Genomic DNA, 19,287 nt, shown 5'->3' with positions numbered 1-19,287 from the left:
CAGTGATTCAATGTGCGGGGAAGGGGCAGTGATTCAATGTGCGGGGAAGGGTCAGGGATTCAATGTGCGGGGAAGGGTCAGGGATTCAATGTGCGGGGAAGGGTCAGGGATTCAATGTGCGGGGAAGGGTCAGGGATTCAATGTGCGGGGAAGGGTCAGGGATTCAATGTGCGGGGAAGGGGCAGTGATTCAATGTGCGGGGAAGGGGCAGTGATTCAATGTGCGGGGAAGGGGCAGTGATTCAATGTGCGGGGAAGGGGCAGTGATTCAATGTGCGGGGAAGGGGCAGTGATTCAATGTGCGGGGAAGGGGCAGTGATTCAATGTTCGGGGAAGGGGCAGTGATTCAATGTGCGGGGAAGGGGTTGGGGTTTCAATGTGCGGGGAAGTGGTTGGGGTTTCAATGTGCGGGGAAGGTGTTGGGGATCAATGTGTGGGGAAGGTGTTGGGGTTCAAAGTGTGGGGTTCAATGTGTGGGGAAGGGGATTGGATTTCAATGTGTGGGGAAGGGAATGGGGTTCAATGTATGGGTAAGGGGTTGGGGGTTCAATGTATGGGTAAGGGGATTGGGTTTCAACGTGTGGGGAAGGGGATTGGATTTCAACGTGTGGGGAAGGGGACTGGATTTCAACGTGTGGGGAAGGGGTTGGGGTTTAACGTGTGGGGAAGGGGTTGGGGGTTCAATGTGCGGGGAAGGGGTTGGGTTTCAATGTGCGGGGAAGGGGTTGGGTTTCAATGTGCGGGGAAGGGGTTGGGGTTTCAATGTGCGGGGAAGTGGTTGGGGTTTCAATGTGCGGGGAAGGTGTTGGGGTTCAATGTGCGGGGAAGGGGTTGGGGTTTAATGTGTGGGGAAGGGATAGGGGTTCAATGTGTGGGGAAGGGATAGGGGTTCAATGTGTCCAGAAGGTGTTGGGTTTCAATGTGCGGGGAAGGGGTTGGGGTTCAATGTGTCCGGAAGGGGTTGGGGTTCAATGTGTCCGGAAGGTGTTGGGGTTCAATGTGTCCGGAAGGTGTTGGGTTTCAATGTGCGGGGAAGGGGTTGGGGTTCAATGTGCGGGGAAGGGGTAGGATTTCAATGTGCGGGGAAGGGGTTGGGGTTCAATGTGTCCGGAAGGTGTTGGGTTTCAATGTGCGGGGAAGGGGTTGGGGTTCAATGTGCGGGGAAGGGGTTGGGTTTCAATGTGTGGGGAAGGGGTTGGGGTTTAATGTGTGGGGAAGGGGTTGGGTTTCAATGTGTGGGGAACGGGTAGGGGTTCAATGTGTGGGGAACGGGTAGGGGTTCAACGTGTGGGGAAGGGGACTGGATTTCAACGTGTGGGGAAGGGGACTGGATTTCAACGTGTGGGGAAGGGGTTGGGGTTTAACGTGTGGGGAAGGGGTTGGGGTTTAACGTGTGGGGAAGGGGTTGGGTTTCAATGTGTGGGGAAGGGGTAGGGTTTCAATGTGCGGAGAAGCGGTAGGGGTACAATGCGCGGGGAAGGGGTAGGGGTACAATGCGCGGGGAAGGGGTAGGGGTACAATGCGCGGGGAAGGGGTAGGGTTTCAATGTGTGGGGAAGGGGTAGGGTTTCAATGTGCGGGGTAGGGGTACAATGCGCGAGGAAGGGGTAGGGTTTCAATGTGCGGGTAGGGGTTTCAATGTGCGGGTAGTGGTAGGGTTTCAATGTGCGGGGAAGGGGTAGGGTTTCAATGTGCGGGGAATGGGTAGGGATTTCAATGTGTCCGGAAGGGTCAGGGATTCAATGTGCGGGGAAGGGTCAGGGATTCAATGTGCGGGGAAGGGTCAGGGATTCAATGTGCGGGGAAGGGTCAGGGATTCAATGTGCGGGGAAGGGTCAGGGATTCAATGTGCGGGGAAGGGTCAGGGATTCAATGTGCGGGGAAGGGTCAGGGATTCAATGTGCGGGGAAGGGTCAGGGATTCAATGTGCGGGGAAGGGTCAGGGATTCAATGTGCGGGGAAGGGTCAGGGATTCAATGTGCGGGGAAGGGTCAGGGATTCAATGTGCGGGGAAGGGTCAGGGATTCAATGTGCGGGGAAGGGTCAGGGATTCAATGTGCGGGGAAGGGTCAGGGATTCAATGTGCGGGGAAGGGTCAGGGATTCAATGTGCGGGGAAGGGGCAGTGATTCAATGTGCCGGGAAGGGGCAGTGATTCAATGTGCCGGGAAGGGGCAGTGATTCAATGTGCCGGGAAGGGGCAGTGATTCAATGTGCCGGGAAGGGGCAGTGATTCAATGTGCCGGGAAGGGGCAGTGATTCAATGTGCCGGGAAGGGGCAGTGATTCAATGTGCCGGGAAGGGGCAGGGATTCAATGTGCGGGGAAGGGTCAGGGATTCAATGTGCGGGGAAGGGTCAGGGATTCAATGTGCGGGGAAGGGTCAGGGATTCAATGTGCGGGGAAGGGTCAGGGATTCAATGTGCGGGGAAGGGTCAGGGATTCAATGTGCGGGGAAGGGTCAGGGATTCAATGTGCGGGGAAGGGTCAGGGATTCAATGTGCGGGGAAGGGTCAGGGATTCAATGTGCGGGGAAGGGTCAGGGATTCAATGTGCGGGGAAGGGTCAGGGATTCAATGTGCGGGGAAGGGTCAGGGATTCAATGTGCGGGGAAGGGTCAGGGATTCAATGTGCCGGGAAGGGGCAGTGATTCAATGTGCCGGGAAGGGGCAGTGATTCAATGTGCCGGGAAGGGGCAGTGATTCAATGTGCCGGGAAGGGGCAGTGATTCAATGTGCCGGGAAGGGGCAGTGATTCAATGTGCCGGGAAGGGGCAGTGATTCAATGTGCCGGGAAGGGGCAGGGATTCAATGTGCGGGGAAGGGTCAGGGATTCAATGTGCGGGGAAGGGTCAGGGATTCAATGTGCGGGGAAGGGTCAGGGATTCAATGTGCGGGGAAGGGTCAGGGATTCAATGTGCGGGGAAGGGTCAGGGATTCAATGTGCGGGGAAGGGTCAGGGATTCAATGTGCGGGGAAGGGTCAGGGATTCAATGTGCGGGGAAGGGTCAGGGATTCAATGTGCGGGGAAGGGGCAGTGATTCAATGTGCGGGGAAGGGGCAGTGATTCAATGTGCGGGGAAGGGTCAGGGATTCAATGTGCGGGGAAGGGTCAGGGATTCAATGTGCGGGGAAGGGTCAGGGATTCAATGTGCGGGGAAGGGTCAGGGATTCAATGTGCGGGGAAGGGTCAGGGATTCAATGTGCGGGGAAGGGTCAGGGATTCAATGTGCGGGGAAGGGGCAGTGATTCAATGTGCCGGGAAGGGGCAGTGATTCAATGTGCCGGGAAGGGTCAGGGATTCAATGTGCGGGGAAGGGTCAGGGATTCAATGTGCGGGGAAGGGTCAGGGATTCAATGTGCGGGGAAGGGTCAGGGATTCAATGTGCGGGGAAGGGTCAGGGATTCAATGTGCGGGGAAGGGTCAGGGATTCAATGTGCGGGGAAGGGGCAGTGATTCAATGTGCCGGGAAGGGGCAGTGATTCAATGTGCCGGGAAGGGTCAGGGATTCAATGTGCGGGGAAGGGTCAGGGATTCAATGTGCGGGGAAGGGTCAGGGATTCAATGTGCGGGGAAGGGTCAGGGATTCAATGTGCGGGGAAGGGGCAGTGATTCAATGTGCGGGGAAGGGTCAGGGATTCAATGTGCGGGGAAGGGTCAGGGATTCAATGTGCGGGGAAGGGTCAGGGATTCAATGTGCGGGGAAGGGTCAGGGATTCAATGTGCCGGGAAGGGGCAGTGATTCAATGTGCGGGGAAGGGGCAGTGATTCAATGTGCGGGGAAGGGGCAGTGATTCAATGTGCGGGGAAGGGTCAGGGATTCAATGTGCGGGGAAGGGTCAGGGATTCAATGTGCGGGGAAGGGTCAGGGATTCAATGTGCGGGGAAGGGTCAGGGATTCAATGTGCGGGGAAGGGGCAGTGATTCAATGTGCGGGGAAGGGGCAGTGATTCAATGTGCGGGGAAGGGGCAGTGATTCAATGTGCGGGGAAGGGGCAGTGATTCAATGTGCGGGGAAGGGGCAGTGATTCAATGTGCGGGGAAGGGGCAGTGATTCAATGTGCGGGGAAGGGATAGGGGTTCAATGTGCGGGGAAGGGGTTGGGGTTTCAATGTGCGGGGAAGTGGTTGGGGTTTCAATGTGCGGGGAAGGTGTTGGGGTTCAATGTGTGGGGAAGAGGTTGGGGTTCAATGTGCGGGGAAGGTGTTGGGGTTCAATGTGTGGGGAAGGTGTTGGGGTTCAAAGTGTGGGGTTCAATGTGTGGGGAAGGGGATTGGATTTCAATGTGTGGGGAAGGGAATGGGGTTCAATGTATGGGTAAGGGGTTGGGGGTTCAATGTATGGGTAAGGGGATTGGGTTTCAACGTGTGGGGAAGGGGATTGGATTTCAACGTGTGGGGAAGGGGACTGGATTTCAACGTGTGGGGAAGGGGTTGGGGTTTAACGTGCGGGGAAGGGGTTGGGGGTTCAATGTGCGGGGAAGGGGTTGGGGTTCAATGTGTGGGGAAGGTGTTGGGGTTCAAAGTGTGGGGTTCAATGTGTGGGGAAGGGGATTGGATTTCAATGTGTGGGGAAGGGAATGGGGTTCAATGTATGGGTAAGGGGTTGGGGGTTCAATGTATGGGTAAGGGGATTGGGTTTCAATGTGTGGGGAAGGGGATTGGATTTCAACGTGTGGGGAAGGGGACTGGATTTCAACGTGTGGGGAAGGGGTTGGGGTTTAACGTGTGGGGAAGGGGTTGGGGGTTCAATGTGCGGGGAAGGGGTTGGGTTTCAATGTGCGGGGAAGGGGTTGGGTTTCAATGTGCGGGGAAGGTGTTGGGTTTCAATGTGCGGGGAAGGTGTTGGGGTTCAATGTGCGGGGAAGGGGTTGGGGTTTAATGTGTGGGGAAGGGATAGGGGTTCAATGTGTCCAGAAGGTGTTGGGTTTCAATGTGCGGGGAAGGGGTTGGGGTTCAATGTGTCCGGAAGGGGTTGGGGTTCAATGTGTCCGGAAGGTGTTGGGGTTCAATGTGTCCGGAAGGTGTTGGGTTTCAATGTGCGGGGAAGGGGTTGGGGTTCAATGTGTCCGGAAGGTGTTGGGTTTCAATGTGCGGGGAAGGGGTTGGGGTTCAATGTGCGGGGAAGGGGTTGGGTTTCAATGTGCGGGGAAGGGGTTGGGGTTCAATGTGCGGGGAAGGGGTTGGGGTTCAATGTGCGGGGAAGGGGTTGGGTTTCAATGTGCGGGGAAGGGGTTGGGGTTTAACGTGCGGGGAAGGGGTTGGGGGTTCAATGTGTGGGGAAGGGGTAGGGTTTCAATGTGCGGGTAGGGGTTTCAATGTGCGGGTAGTGGTAGGGTTTCAATGTGCGGGGAAGGGGTAGGGTTTCAATGTGCGGGGAATGGGTAGGGATTTCAATGTGTCCGGAAGGGTCAGGGATTCAATGTGCGGGGAAGGGTCAGGGATTCAATGTGCGGGGAAGGGTCAGGGATTCAATGTGCGGGGAAGGGTCAGGGATTCAATGTGCGGGGAAGGGTCAGGGATTCAATGTGCGGGGAAGGGTCAGGGATTCAATGTGCGGGGAAGGGTCAGGGATTCAATGTGCGGGGAAGGGTCAGGGATTCAATGTGCCGGGAAGGGGCAGTGATTCAATGTGCCGGGAAGGGGCAGTGATTCAATGTGCCGGGAAGGGGCAGTGATTCAATGTGCCGGGAAGGGGCAGTGATTCAATGTGCCGGGAAGGGGCAGTGATTCAATGTGCCGGGAAGGGGCAGTGATTCAATGTGCCGGGAAGGGGCAGGGATTCAATGTGCGGGGAAGGGTCAGGGATTCAATGTGCGGGGAAGGGTCAGGGATTCAATGTGCGGGGAAGGGTCAGGGATTCAATGTGCGGGGAAGGGTCAGGGATTCAATGTGCGGGGAAGGGTCAGGGATTCAATGTGCGGGGAAGGGTCAGGGATTCAATGTGCGGGGAAGGGTCAGGGATTCAATGTGCGGGGAAGGGTCAGGGATTCAATGTGCGGGGAAGGGGCAGTGATTCAATGTGCGGGGAAGGGGCAGTGATTCAATGTGCGGGGAAGGGTCAGGGATTCAATGTGCGGGGAAGGGTCAGGGATTCAATGTGCGGGGAAGGGTCAGGGATTCAATGTGCGGGGAAGGGTCAGGGATTCAATGTGCGGGGAAGGGTCAGGGATTCAATGTGCGGGGAAGGGTCAGGGATTCAATGTGCGGGGAAGGGGCAGTGATTCAATGTGCCGGGAAGGGGCAGTGATTCAATGTGCCGGGAAGGGTCAGGGATTCAATGTGCGGGGAAGGGTCAGGGATTCAATGTGCGGGGAAGGGTCAGGGATTCAATGTGCGGGGAAGGGTCAGGGATTCAATGTGCGGGGAAGGGTCAGGGATTCAATGTGCGGGGAAGGGTCAGGGATTCAATGTGCGGGGAAGGGGCAGTGATTCAATGTGCCGGGAAGGGGCAGTGATTCAATGTGCCGGGAAGGGTCAGGGATTCAATGTGCGGGGAAGGGTCAGGGATTCAATGTGCGGGGAAGGGTCAGGGATTCAATGTGCGGGGAAGGGTCAGGGATTCAATGTGCGGGGAAGGGGCAGTGATTCAATGTGCGGGGAAGGGTCAGGGATTCAATGTGCGGGGAAGGGTCAGGGATTCAATGTGCGGGGAAGGGTCAGGGATTCAATGTGCGGGGAAGGGTCAGGGATTCAATGTGCCGGGAAGGGGCAGTGATTCAATGTGCGGGGAAGGGGCAGTGATTCAATGTGCGGGGAAGGGGCAGTGATTCAATGTGCGGGGAAGGGTCAGGGATTCAATGTGCGGGGAAGGGTCAGGGATTCAATGTGCGGGGAAGGGTCAGGGATTCAATGTGCGGGGAAGGGTCAGGGATTCAATGTGCGGGGAAGGGGCAGTGATTCAATGTGCGGGGAAGGGGCAGTGATTCAATGTGCGGGGAAGGGGCAGTGATTCAATGTGCGGGGAAGGGGCAGTGATTCAATGTGCGGGGAAGGGGCAGTGATTCAATGTGCGGGGAAGGGGCAGTGATTCAATGTGCGGGGAAGGGATAGGGGTTCAATGTGCGGGGAAGGGGTTGGGGTTTCAATGTGCGGGGAAGTGGTTGGGGTTTCAATGTGCGGGGAAGGTGTTGGGGTTCAATGTGTGGGGAAGAGGTTGGGGTTCAATGTGCGGGGAAGGTGTTGGGGTTCAATGTGTGGGGAAGGTGTTGGGGTTCAAAGTGTGGGGTTCAATGTGTGGGGAAGGGGATTGGATTTCAATGTGTGGGGAAGGGAATGGGGTTCAATGTATGGGTAAGGGGTTGGGGGTTCAATGTATGGGTAAGGGGATTGGGTTTCAACGTGTGGGGAAGGGGATTGGATTTCAACGTGTGGGGAAGGGGACTGGATTTCAACGTGTGGGGAAGGGGTTGGGGTTTAACGTGCGGGGAAGGGGTTGGGGGTTCAATGTGCGGGGAAGGGGTTGGGGTTCAATGTGTGGGGAAGGTGTTGGGGTTCAAAGTGTGGGGTTCAATGTGTGGGGAAGGGGATTGGATTTCAATGTGTGGGGAAGGGAATGGGGTTCAATGTATGGGTAAGGGGTTGGGGGTTCAATGTATGGGTAAGGGGATTGGGTTTCAATGTGTGGGGAAGGGGATTGGATTTCAACGTGTGGGGAAGGGGACTGGATTTCAACGTGTGGGGAAGGGGTTGGGGTTTAACGTGTGGGGAAGGGGTTGGGGGTTCAATGTGCGGGGAAGGGGTTGGGTTTCAATGTGCGGGGAAGGGGTTGGGTTTCAATGTGCGGGGAAGGTGTTGGGTTTCAATGTGCGGGGAAGGTGTTGGGGTTCAATGTGCGGGGAAGGGGTTGGGGTTTAATGTGTGGGGAAGGGATAGGGGTTCAATGTGTCCAGAAGGTGTTGGGTTTCAATGTGCGGGGAAGGGGTTGGGGTTCAATGTGTCCGGAAGGGGTTGGGGTTCAATGTGTCCGGAAGGTGTTGGGGTTCAATGTGTCCGGAAGGTGTTGGGTTTCAATGTGCGGGGAAGGGGTTGGGGTTCAATGTGTCCGGAAGGTGTTGGGTTTCAATGTGCGGGGAAGGGGTTGGGGTTCAATGTGCGGGGAAGGGGTTGGGTTTCAATGTGCGGGGAAGGGGTTGGGGTTCAATGTGCGGGGAAGGGGTTGGGGTTCAATGTGCGGGGAAGGGGTTGGGTTTCAATGTGCGGGGAAGGGGTTGGGGTTCAATGTGTGGGGAAGGTGTTGGGGTTCAAAGTGTGGGGTTCAATGTGTGGGGAAGGGGATTGGATTTCAATGTGTGGGGAAGGGAATGGGGTTCAATGTATGGGTAAGGGGTTGGGGGTTCAATGTATGGGTAAGGGGATTGGGTTTCAATGTGTGGGGAAGGGGATTGGATTTCAACGTGTGGGGAAGGGGACTGGATTTCAACGTGTGGGGAAGGGGTTGGGGTTTAACGTGTGGGGAAGGGGTTGGGGGTTCAATGTGCGGGGAAGGGGTTGGGTTTCAATGTGCGGGGAAGGGGTTGGGTTTCAATGTGCGGGGAAGGTGTTGGGTTTCAATGTGCGGGGAAGGTGTTGGGGTTCAATGTGCGGGGAAGGGGTTGGGGTTTAATGTGTGGGGAAGGGATAGGGGTTCAATGTGTCCAGAAGGTGTTGGGTTTCAATGTGCGGGGAAGGGGTTGGGGTTCAATGTGTCCGGAAGGGGTTGGGGTTCAATGTGTCCGGAAGGTGTTGGGGTTCAATGTGTCCGGAAGGTGTTGGGTTTCAATGTGCGGGGAAGGGGTTGGGGTTCAATGTGTCCGGAAGGTGTTGGGTTTCAATGTGCGGGGAAGGGGTTGGGGTTCAATGTGCGGGGAAGGGGTTGGGTTTCAATGTGCGGGGAAGGGGTTGGGGTTCAATGTGCGGGGAAGGGGTTGGGGTTCAATGTGCGGGGAAGGGGTTGGGTTTCAATGTGCGGGGAAGGGGTTGGGGTTCAATGTGTGGGGAAGGTGTTGGGGTTCAAAGTGTGGGGTTCAATGTGTGGGGAAGGGGATTGGGGTTCAATGTGCGGGGAAGGGGTTGGGGTTTCAATGTGCGGCGAAGGGGTAGGGATTCAATGTGCGGGGAAGGGGTAGGGATTCAATGTGCGGGTAAGGGGATTGGGTTTCAATGTGCGGGGAAGGGGTTGGGGTTTCAATGTGCGGGGAAGGGGTAGTGTTTCAATGTGCGGGGAAGGGGTAGGATTTCAATGTGTGGGGAAGGGGTAGGGATTCAATGTGCGGGGAAGGGGTTGGGGTTTCAATGTGCGGGGAAGGGGTAGGGATTCAATGTGCGGGGAAGGGGTAGGGATTCAATGTGCGGGGAAGGGGTTGGGGTTCAATGTGCGGGGAAGGGGTTGGGGTTTCAATGTGCGGGGAAGGGGTAGGGATTCAATGTGCGGGGAAGGGGTTGGGGTTTCAATGTGCGGGGAAGGGGTTGGGGTTTCAATGTGCGGGGAAGGGGTAGGGATTCAATGTGTGGGGAAGGGGTAGGGATTTCAATGTGTGGGGAAGGGGTTGGGGTTCAATGTGCGGGGAAGGGGTTTGGTTTCAATGTGAGGGGAAGGGCTAGTGTTTCAATGTGCGGGGAAGGGGCAGGGGTTTCAATGTGCGGGGAAGGGGTAGGGATTCAATGTGCGGGGAAGGGGTAGGGATTCAATGTGCGGGGAAGGGGCAGGGGTTTCAATGTGCGGGGAAGGGGCAGGGGTTTCAATGTGCGGGGAAGGGGTAGGGTTTCAATGTGCGGGGAAGGGTCAGGGATTCAATGTGCGGGGAAGGGGTAGGGGTACAATGCGCGGGGAAGGGGTAGGGGTACAATGCGCGGGGAAGGGGTAGGGGTACAATGCGCGGGGAAGGGGTAGGGGTACAATGCGCGGGGAAGGGGTAGGGGCACAATGTGCGGGGAAGGGGTAGGGGTTTCAATGTGTGGGAAGGGGTAGGGGTACAATGCGTGGGGAAGGGGTAGGGGTACAATGTGTCCGGAAGGTGTTGGGTTTCAATGTGCAGGGAAGGGGCAGGGATTCAATGTGTGGGGAAGGGTTCGTGGTTCAATGTGCGGGGAAGGGGCAGGGATTCAATGTGTGGGGAAGGGGTTGTGGTTCAATGTGTGGGGTTCAATGTGTGGGAAAGGGGATTGGATTTCAATGTGTGGGGAAGGGGATTGGATTTCAACGTGTTGGGAAGTGGTAGGGGTTCAATGTGTGGGGAAGGGGTTGGGGTTTAATGTGCGGGGAAGGGGTAGTGTTTCAATGTGCGGGGAAGGGGCAGGGATTCAATGTGCGGGGAAGGGGCAGGGATTCAATGTGCGGGGAAGGGGTAGGGGTTTCAATGTGCGGGGAAGCGGTAGTGTTTCAATGTGCGGGGAAGGTGTTGGGGTTTCAATGTGCGGGGAAGGTGTTGGGGTTTCAATGTGCGGGGAAGGTGTTGGGGTTTCAATGTGCGGGGAAGGTGTTGGGTTTCAATGTGCGGGGAAGGGGCAGGGATTCAATGTGTGGGGAAGGGGTTGTGGTTCAATGTGTGGGGAAGGGGATTGGATTTCAACGTGTGGGGAAGGGGACTGGATTTCAATGTGTGACGAAGGGGACTGGATTTCAATGTGTGGGGAAGGGGTTGGGGTTTAATGTGCGGGGAAGGGGTAGGGGTACAATGCGCGGGGAAGGGGTAGGGGTACAATGCGCGGGGAAGGGATGGGGTTCAATGCGCGGGGAAGGGATAGGGGTTCAATGTGCGGGGAAGGGGTTGGGTTTCAATGTGCGGGGAAGGGGTTGGGTTTCCATGTGCGGGGAAGGGGTTGGGTTTCCATGTGCGGGGAAGGGGTTTGGTTTCAATGTGCGGGTATGGGGTAGGGATTTCAATGTCCGGAAGGTGTTGGTTTTCAATATGCGGGGAAGGGGCAGGGATTCAATGTGTGGGGAAGGGGTTGTGGTTCAATCTGTGGGGTTCAATGTGTGGGGAAGGGGATTGGATTTCAATGTGAGGGGAAGGGGATTGGATTTCAATGTGTGGGGAAGGGATGTGGGTTCAATGTGTGGGGAAGGGAAAGGGGTTCAATGTGTGGGGAAGGGAAAGGGGTTCAATGTGTGGGGAAGGGAAAGGGGTTCAATGTGTGGGGAAGGGATAGGGGTTCAATGTGCGGGGAAGGGATAGGGGTTCAATGTGCGGGGAAGGGGTTGGGTTTCAATGTGCGGGTAAGGGGTTGGGTTTCAATGTGCGGGGAAGGGGTTGGGGTTTAATGTGCGGGGAAGGGGTTGGGGTTTCAATGTGCGGGGAAGGGGTTGGGGTTTAATGTGCGGGGAAGGGGTTGGGGTTTCAATGTGCGGGGAAGGGGTTGGGGTTTAATGTGCGGGGAAGTGGTTGGGGTTTCAATGTGCGGGGAAGGGGTTGGGTTTCAATGTGCGGGGAAGGGGTTGGGGTTTCAATGTGCGGGGAAGGGGTTGAGGTTTCAATGTGCGGGGAAGGGGTTGGGGTTTAATGTGCGGGGAAGGGATAGGGGTTCAATGTGCGGGGAAGGGATAGGGAAGGGGTAGGATTTCAATGCGCGGAGAAGCGGTAGGGGTTCAATGCGCGGGGAAGGGTTAGGGGTTCAATGCGCGGGGAAGGGGTAGGGGTTCAATGCGCGGGGAAGGGGTAGGGGTTCAATGCGCGGGGAAGGGGCAGGGATTCAATGTGTGGGGAAGGGGTTGTGGTTCAATGTGTGGGGTTCAATGTGTGGGGAAGGGGATTGGATTTCAACGTGTGGGGAAGGGGACTGGATTTCAACGTGTGGGGAAGGGGTTGGGGTTTAACGTGTGGGGAAGGGGTTGGGGTTTAACGTGTGGGGAAGGGGTTGGGTTTCAATGTGTGGGGAAGGGGTAGGGTTTCAATGTGCGGAGAAGCGGTAGGGGTACAATGCGCGGGGAAGGGGTAGGGGTTCAATGCGCGGGGAAGGGGTAGGGGTTCAATGCGCGGGGAAGGGGTAGGGGTACAATGCGCGGGGAAGGGGTAGTGGTACAATGCGTGGGGAAGGGGTAGGGGTACAATGCGTGGGGAAGGGGTAGGGTTTCAATGTGTGGGGAAGGGGTAGGGTTTCAATGTGCGGGGTAGGGGTACAATGCGCGGGGAAGGGGTAGGGTTTCAATGTGCGGGGAAGGGGTAGGGTTTCAATGTGCGGGGAATGGGTAGGGATTTCAATGTGTCCGGAAGGGTCAGGGATTCAATGTGCGGGGAAGGGTCAGGGATTCAATGTGCGGGGAAGGGTCAGGGATTCAATGTGCGGGGAAGGGTCAGGGATTCAATGTGCGGGGAAGGGTCAGGGATTCAATGTGCGGGGAAGGGTCAGGGATTCAATGTGCGGGGAAGGGGCAGTGATTCAATGTGCGGGGAAGGGGCAGTGATTCAATGTGCGGGGAATGGGTAGGGGTTTCAATGTGCGGGTAGGGGTTTCAATGTGCGGGGAAGGGGTAGGGTTTCAATGTGCGGGGAATGGGTAGGGATTTCAATGTGCGGGTAGGGGTTTCAATGTGCGGGTAGGGGTTTCAATGTGCGGGGAAGGGGTAGGGTTTCAATGTGCGGGGAATGGGTAGGGATTTCAATGTGTCCGGAAGGGTCAGGGATTCAATGTGCGGGGAAGGGTCAGGGATTCAATGTGCGGGGAAGGGTCAGGGATTCAATGTGCGGGGAAGGGTCAGGGATTCAATGTGCGGGGAAGGGTCAGGGATTCAATGTGCGGGGAAGGGTCAGTGATTCAATGTGCGGGGAAGGGTCAGGGATTCAATGTGCGGGGAAGGGTCAGGGATTCAATGTGCGGGGAAGGGTCAGGGATTCAATGTGCGGGGAAGGGGCAGTGATTCAATGTGCGGGGAAGGGGCAGTGATTCAATGTGCGGGGAAGGGGCAGTGATTCAATGTGCGGGGAAGGGGCAGTGATTCAATGTGCCGGGAAGGGGCAGTGATTCAATGTGCCGGGAAGGGGCAGTGATTCAATGTGCCGGGAAGGGGCAGTGATTCAATGTGCGGGGAAGGGGCAGTGATTCAATGTGCGGGGAAGGGGCAGTGATTCAATGTGCGGGGAAGGGGCAGTGATTCAATGTGCGGGGAAGGGGCAGTGATTCAATGTGCGGGGAAGGGGCAGTGATTAAATGTGCGGGGAAGGGGCAAGGGATTCAATGTGCGGGGAAGGGGCAGTGATTCAATGTGCGGGGAAGGGTCAGGGATTCAATGTGCGGGGAAGGGTCAGGGATTCAATGTGCGGGGAAGGGTCAGGGATTCAATGTGCGGGGAAGGGTCAGGGATTCAATGTGCGGGGAAGGGGCAGTGATTCAATGTGCGGGGAAGGGGCAGTGATTCAATGTGCGGGGAAGGGGCAGTGATTCAATGTGCGGGGAAGGGGCAGTGATTCAATGTGCCGGGAAGGGGCAGTGATTCAATGTGCCGGGAAGGGGCAGGGTTTCAATGTGCGGGGAAGGGGTTGGGTTTCAATGTCCGGGGAAGGTGTTGGGGTTCAATGTCCGGGGAAGGGGTTGGGGTTCAATGTGTGGGGAAGGTGTAGGGTTTGAATGTGTGGGGAAGGTGTAGGGGTTTGAATGTGTGGGGAAGGGGTTGGGGTTCAATGTGTGGGGAAGGGGGTAGGGTATTAATGTGTGGGTTGTGGGTAGGGTATCAATGTATAGGGAAGGGTTTTGATGTGTAGTAACTGAGCAGTCTGATGGAGTTGAGTGTATGGGAACTGAGCTGAATGTATTGGTGATTCCAGTTTTTGCCTGTGGGAATTGTACTTCTTGTGACTGAATGCATCTCCTCCAGGTTCTTCTCACATCCTAAAGATATGCAGATTATTTGGCTAATTGACCCTTGTAAATGATCCCAAGTGTGTTGGAGGCCCTCTATTGTTCAAGGTCATCCATAGATGTGTGTCATGTCTGTCTGTCTACATGACACACCAGTCAGGGCAGTGCGATATGGAGAGTGAGCACATGCAAAAGCCCTTCTCCCATGGCAGAGATCAATACAGTTTGACACTAGCTGTGTCTCGGGAGTTGCCAGTCGGTGTTGGACTCAAGATAGGGCTGCCTTAGGGGTTCCATCTTCAGATTTTTCTTCAGGGATTACTCACAGTGCCTGCCCTGTGAGTGGGTAAAACCACAAAGCAGTGAAGGTTTGAGATCAGTTTTGCTTCTAGATGAGCTGCCAACCATGACTAATGAGCTCCATCTGCTTTTGGAGCTCCCGTAACCCACCTTTGCCCCTTCACCTGTCAGTAGAGATGGTTCCACAGGGCTAAGCCTCATACAAAGGCCAGGAGTTGGACAGTTGTCAAAGGCCATTTGTGATGTATGTCCTCGAGAGCATTTCACCACAACCCCCAAGCCAGTATAACAACCTTAAGGAACTTGGGTATGTAAGGGGATGGTAAAACCTTGGGGGGAGTTGTATAGAATGTGGGGGAAAAGTTTTTAAAAAAGGATTAATATAGAATCTGTACAAAAGAATTGTTGATGGTCTGTATAGACTCAATGGGCTAAAGTGCTTGTCCCTTTGTGACGAATGGAGTTTAGATTCAGTGAGTTGGGATCAAGCTGATTCCAGTGGGGTAGGTTTTGGTGGTGCTGAAAAACAGGGATGTGTTTCTGGATGAGAAAATTATTTTTCTCATAAAAGTTTTCTCAATAAAATTATGAGAACTAATTTTAATGGGAGGCATTTGAAGAAATTACAGATGGAATTCACCTTTCAGTTGCAAAGTACTACTTTGTCTTTTAGCAAGCTGACATTTAAATCTTACTACTTTATTGTTGCTTGCAATAAAGTCCACTGGTTTTAACATGAGTAGATGAAGCCAAGAACAGAAAGTATTTTGAGCTGTGTGAGTAGTTGGAGATGCCTGTTGAGGCTGGTGGACTAAACCTGCTTACAGGTTCTTTGTTTTCATAATTTACTACTTCATATTTTTTTCTGCATAATACTCTCAATATTCTTTTCAGATGTGAACTATTGGAGCATTCCTTCATTTTAATGCTTCAGTCTGTCTTTGTAAATCACTTTTCATTAAAGACAGATCGTCGAACTTGGATCAGTCCAGTGAGACTTAATGTTTCTTCTTCTGATCCCGTTCATAGACCAATAAGAATAGCCATTGAGCAGGAAGTACGTATGTTGAAGGCAGTGCTAATTCCTTTCAAACAAATAATGCAGAATTATATACCAAACAACTATCAATTATCTAGTCCCTTTTACAGTTATGTCCCAATATACTCGAATTACGATCAGTGGAAAATGTGGTGATCACTATGCACCACAGAAAACTCCCATAGAGAGCATGGTGATAATGAGAAAACTTTCTTGTGGTGTTGACTGTGAGATAAATATTGGGTGTTAAATTTCCGAAATAGCACCAGGGATCTTTTGTATATCTGGTGAGGTTTGGGGTTGTGGAGAGAAAGGTGATACATATCTTCAAAAAACATATTTTCTTCATTAAATTTGCAAATGTATATGTATTTCTGAGCCACCATTCAAAAAAATACTCATTTCACTTACAACATTCATGATATTTGCATGACATCAATTTTCCTTTTGCTTATATTCTGTGAGGAAGACCTTGCATTTATTTCAGTGTCTCTGTGCAAAATCAAGAAATTTGGTCTTTGTTTGGAAGTTCTGGTGATGAGCATTTTGCGAAAGGAATTTGACAGACTCTTCCAAAACCATCCAGCAGAATCCAGTACTTTTTCTCCCGCAGAGCTCTCAATATTCCATGCAAACCATAACCTATTTGACTTTTGCTCTGAGGTGTTTGCACATTTTGTAAGTGACAGGTGGTATGGCATAGTTCAACTGTATGGGAAGTTTTGCAACAACGTGACCAGAATCTTCTGGTAGTACTGATGATAAGACACAGCCTCTGTGGTAATAATATTTGAGTCTCAATTGATAGATTCTTCCTCTTTGTGCATGATGTCTTTGAGGAAGCAATCAATTTTCAATCTCCAAATAAGATGGAAGATGACCTTGAATGTTGCAGCACAGAAGTCGGGTATTGGCTACGTCTGTGGCATGTATAGAAACATCAAGAGCATCTAGTAGCTGATGACTAGGTTCTTTCCTGATACCAATAGAGACCAATGTTTACACAGTCGCAATTTCTGTTTCACCCTGGCTATACATTCCTCCTCACTCTGTTCCTGAGGTGTTACCCTTGACTCCAATTTGAATTTCAAATTCCACATAAAGAAAATGACCAGAGCAGCATTTCAACACTAAAGAAATATTGCAAAGGTACATCTGTTTCTGTCACTTAATAATACAGAATTAACAAATTCATGCCTTTATATTGAATAGACTAGATTACTGCAATGCACTTTTATTCGGCCTTCCAAAACAATCTATTGACAAACTTCAACTCATTCAAAACACAGCTGCTAGACATTTAACTAAAACCAGAATGAGGAAGCGTATCGCAACTCTGCATTGGCTTCCTGTATCTTTTAGAATTGATTTTAAAGTTCTCTTATTTGTTTTTAAAACTCTCAATGGTTTGAGATTGGAGTATATCACAGAATCGCTTTCTTTTTATAATCATGCCTGAAATTTCAGGGGTTCTTCTGCTGGTCTCTTCAATTCAAATAACCTCCCTTAAAAGATATTGGTAGGTCAGCGGTTTTGAACTATGGAACTCAGTTGACACTTTGAAACGGGAGCTCAAAACTTATTTACTTAACCTTGCTTTTAACTAATATTTTTATTCTCATGTTTGCACTTTATATCACTGTAAAGCAGTATGACCTACATCATTTCTAGGAAGAGTGCTCTATAGATAAGTTATTATTATTATGCCATCTGAACCATATCTGCAGTACATTAGATTTGTAATCAGGCCTACCTGTGAAGAGGATAAATGATCCATTTGCCAAAAAAATTGGTTCATTTTTGCTACTGTACATATTGGCCCCCAGGGCCCTTTCGAACTGCTGGCAGATGGCGAGTGATCTGCAGACTGACAGTGAACTTGCATGCGTTGTAAGGGCTTAAATAGCCCTTGTGAAGATTAACATTTACAGAACACCCTTCTGCAAGAGATCAAGAAATTATGGGGCAATTTATATGTTAGGACTGGTGGACCTGAATCTAGAATGTTTCTAGATTCATTGTTTTCTTAATTTCATTCTTGGTATAAGACTCTCTCAGTATTCTTTTCAGATGTGAACTATTGGACCATTCCTATCTTTGCACACAGAGGAAGAAACTGTAACTTTCTGTATCAATAGAAGATCCAAGTTTGATGATCTGGATTTCATCTGGTCTTTCACTGTTGGGAAGGGAGGCTGGATAGGTGAAAAAAAAAGTGCTGAGCGCATTCAGCAACCCAGGCATTTTCAGTGGAGGGAACAGTAAAGCTGATCTTTTCAGGTCAAGAGCCTTTCATCAGAACTGAAACAATGAAAAGATAAGCATGATCAAGCTGCTTGGCGGCTGAGGGGTGGAGAGAAAGGGCGCAGAACAAAGTTAATAAGATTACAATTACTTTAAAAACCAGAAATTAGAAACAGAACAAAACCAAAATATCAGGTTACAACACACACAAAATGCTGGTAGAACACAGCAGGCTAGGCAGCATCTATAGGGAGAAGCACTGTCGACGTTTCGGGCCGAGACCCTTCGTCAGGACTATCAGGTTTCCTGATTAGAGAGTGAGGGAAAAAATGGATAGTTAATTAAAATGATTAAGTTTACTATAAATTCCCAAGGCCTTTAACATGCCCAGAGAGAAGATGGGATGTTGTTCCCATGATGAAGGCAGAGATGTCAGAGAGGGTAGGAGATGGAAATTAATGGATGGGTGGTTGCAAGTTCTGAGTCACCCTTGCAGACTGAACTGGGGTGTTTGGTCAAGCAGTCACTCAAAATGCACTTAATTTCTCAAGGGAACCACATCAGGCTAGTCAAATACTGTGTACTTTGTGTAAAGGAGCACAATACACAAGTATATTTGATAATGTTTGTGCTAACCAATTTTAGATTTTTTAAAAGCCTATAACCATTTAATTTAAACTTACAGGTACAGTGTTGCACCATTTGGGACTTTTAAACGGCTTGGAATTCCAGGGCCAAGGCCAGTACCATTCTTCGGAACATTCTTGCATTACAGAAAGGTATGATATTTTTTATTGTGTCAGCACTGCTTCCTGTTGGTGTTTCATCTGTTATCAAACAATTCTTTAATTGGTTAAAATAAGTTACAATGTAAAATCTGAGAGAGACTCTTCTGAAATTCTTTGCTATATTTGAGTGAGAAAAGATGTGGGAGTGTTGACTTTCCATATGTTCCAGTGTAAACATTTCATTCAGTGTTGTCCAGCATTCAAAAAGTTTGGTGTTTGAACATGCGCCCCAATGAATAGCACAGTCAGAGCATCATCTTGGAGTGAATACAGTGGAACAACTTTAATGCAACTGCTTGGTTGAGAATTAGTAATTTTTAAATTTAAATTAAAAAAAAACTTTTCCGTGGGAAAAGATTCAAAACAAAAAGTTACCAAGTCACTGTCACTATATGCACCAGCCTACCATGAAGGTGCTTTTTCAAAGGCCAAAATAGATTCCAAATAGTAAATATCCACCATCCTACCCTTGTTACTTATCTTTGCGATTTCCTCAACAATCTTTTTTGAATTTCCCCAGGACTTCCCCACCCCCCCAGAAAGCCAAGCCAACTATATCTAATCTGTCTATGCTTATTCAAAGTGATAAATCCTGTTCCTAAGAATATTTTCCAATAATTTCCATACCACTGATGAAAGATTCACTGACTTATAATATCCTGATTTGTTCCTGTTGCTCTTAAATAAAGGAGAAAGGTGGTATATTTTCCAATCTTCCGGCACCTCACCTGTGGCTAACGAGGGTACAAAGATCTCTATTAAAAGTCCCAGCAATTTTCTTCCTTGCCTCCCTCAGTATCCTGGGATAGATTCCATCAGGCTCTGGGGACTTAACCACCTCGATGTTTTTCAATAAACCAAACACCTATTCCTGAATTGAAAATACACGTGGACTAAGATGTTAACTGTCCTGCGCTATCATCAGTGGGATCATTAGTTGATCTGCCACCTGTCTTTAGGAGTTTCGGCCCACATATGATCAAGACTCCCTCAAGGTGGTGGGCCAGCAGAGCTAAAGCACCACCTCCCACTGATGAGCTTAACAACTTGGCATCTGCCTCTATCAGAATTGTTGGTCGCTTCCATCCAACAGATAGTCTACTCTTCAGGTGTCTATGCAGCTACTGAAGAGTTTACAAAAGATGGAT

General features: G+C 51.6%; 1 protein-coding gene across 1 annotated transcript in view; it reads left to right on the top strand.

The window, feature by feature from the left end:
- The window catches only part of LOC140735493 (cytochrome P450 3A30-like), a 65,725-nt gene that overhangs the window by 12,654 nt on the left and 33,784 nt on the right, over positions 1–19,287 (top strand). The window contains exon 2 of the mRNA XM_073060652.1: positions 18,037–18,130. Coding sequence (XP_072916753.1) covers positions 18,037–18,130 — 94 coding nt within the window. The remainder of the gene's footprint in view (positions 1–18,036; positions 18,131–19,287) is intronic.

This window comes from Hemitrygon akajei, chromosome 11 (assembly GCF_048418815.1).
Source record: "Hemitrygon akajei chromosome 11, sHemAka1.3, whole genome shotgun sequence".
NCBI classification, from domain to species: domain Eukaryota; kingdom Metazoa; phylum Chordata; class Chondrichthyes; order Myliobatiformes; family Dasyatidae; genus Hemitrygon; species Hemitrygon akajei.
Note: the sequence above shows the minus strand (reverse complement) of the source record. Positions and strands in the feature narration are given on the sequence as shown.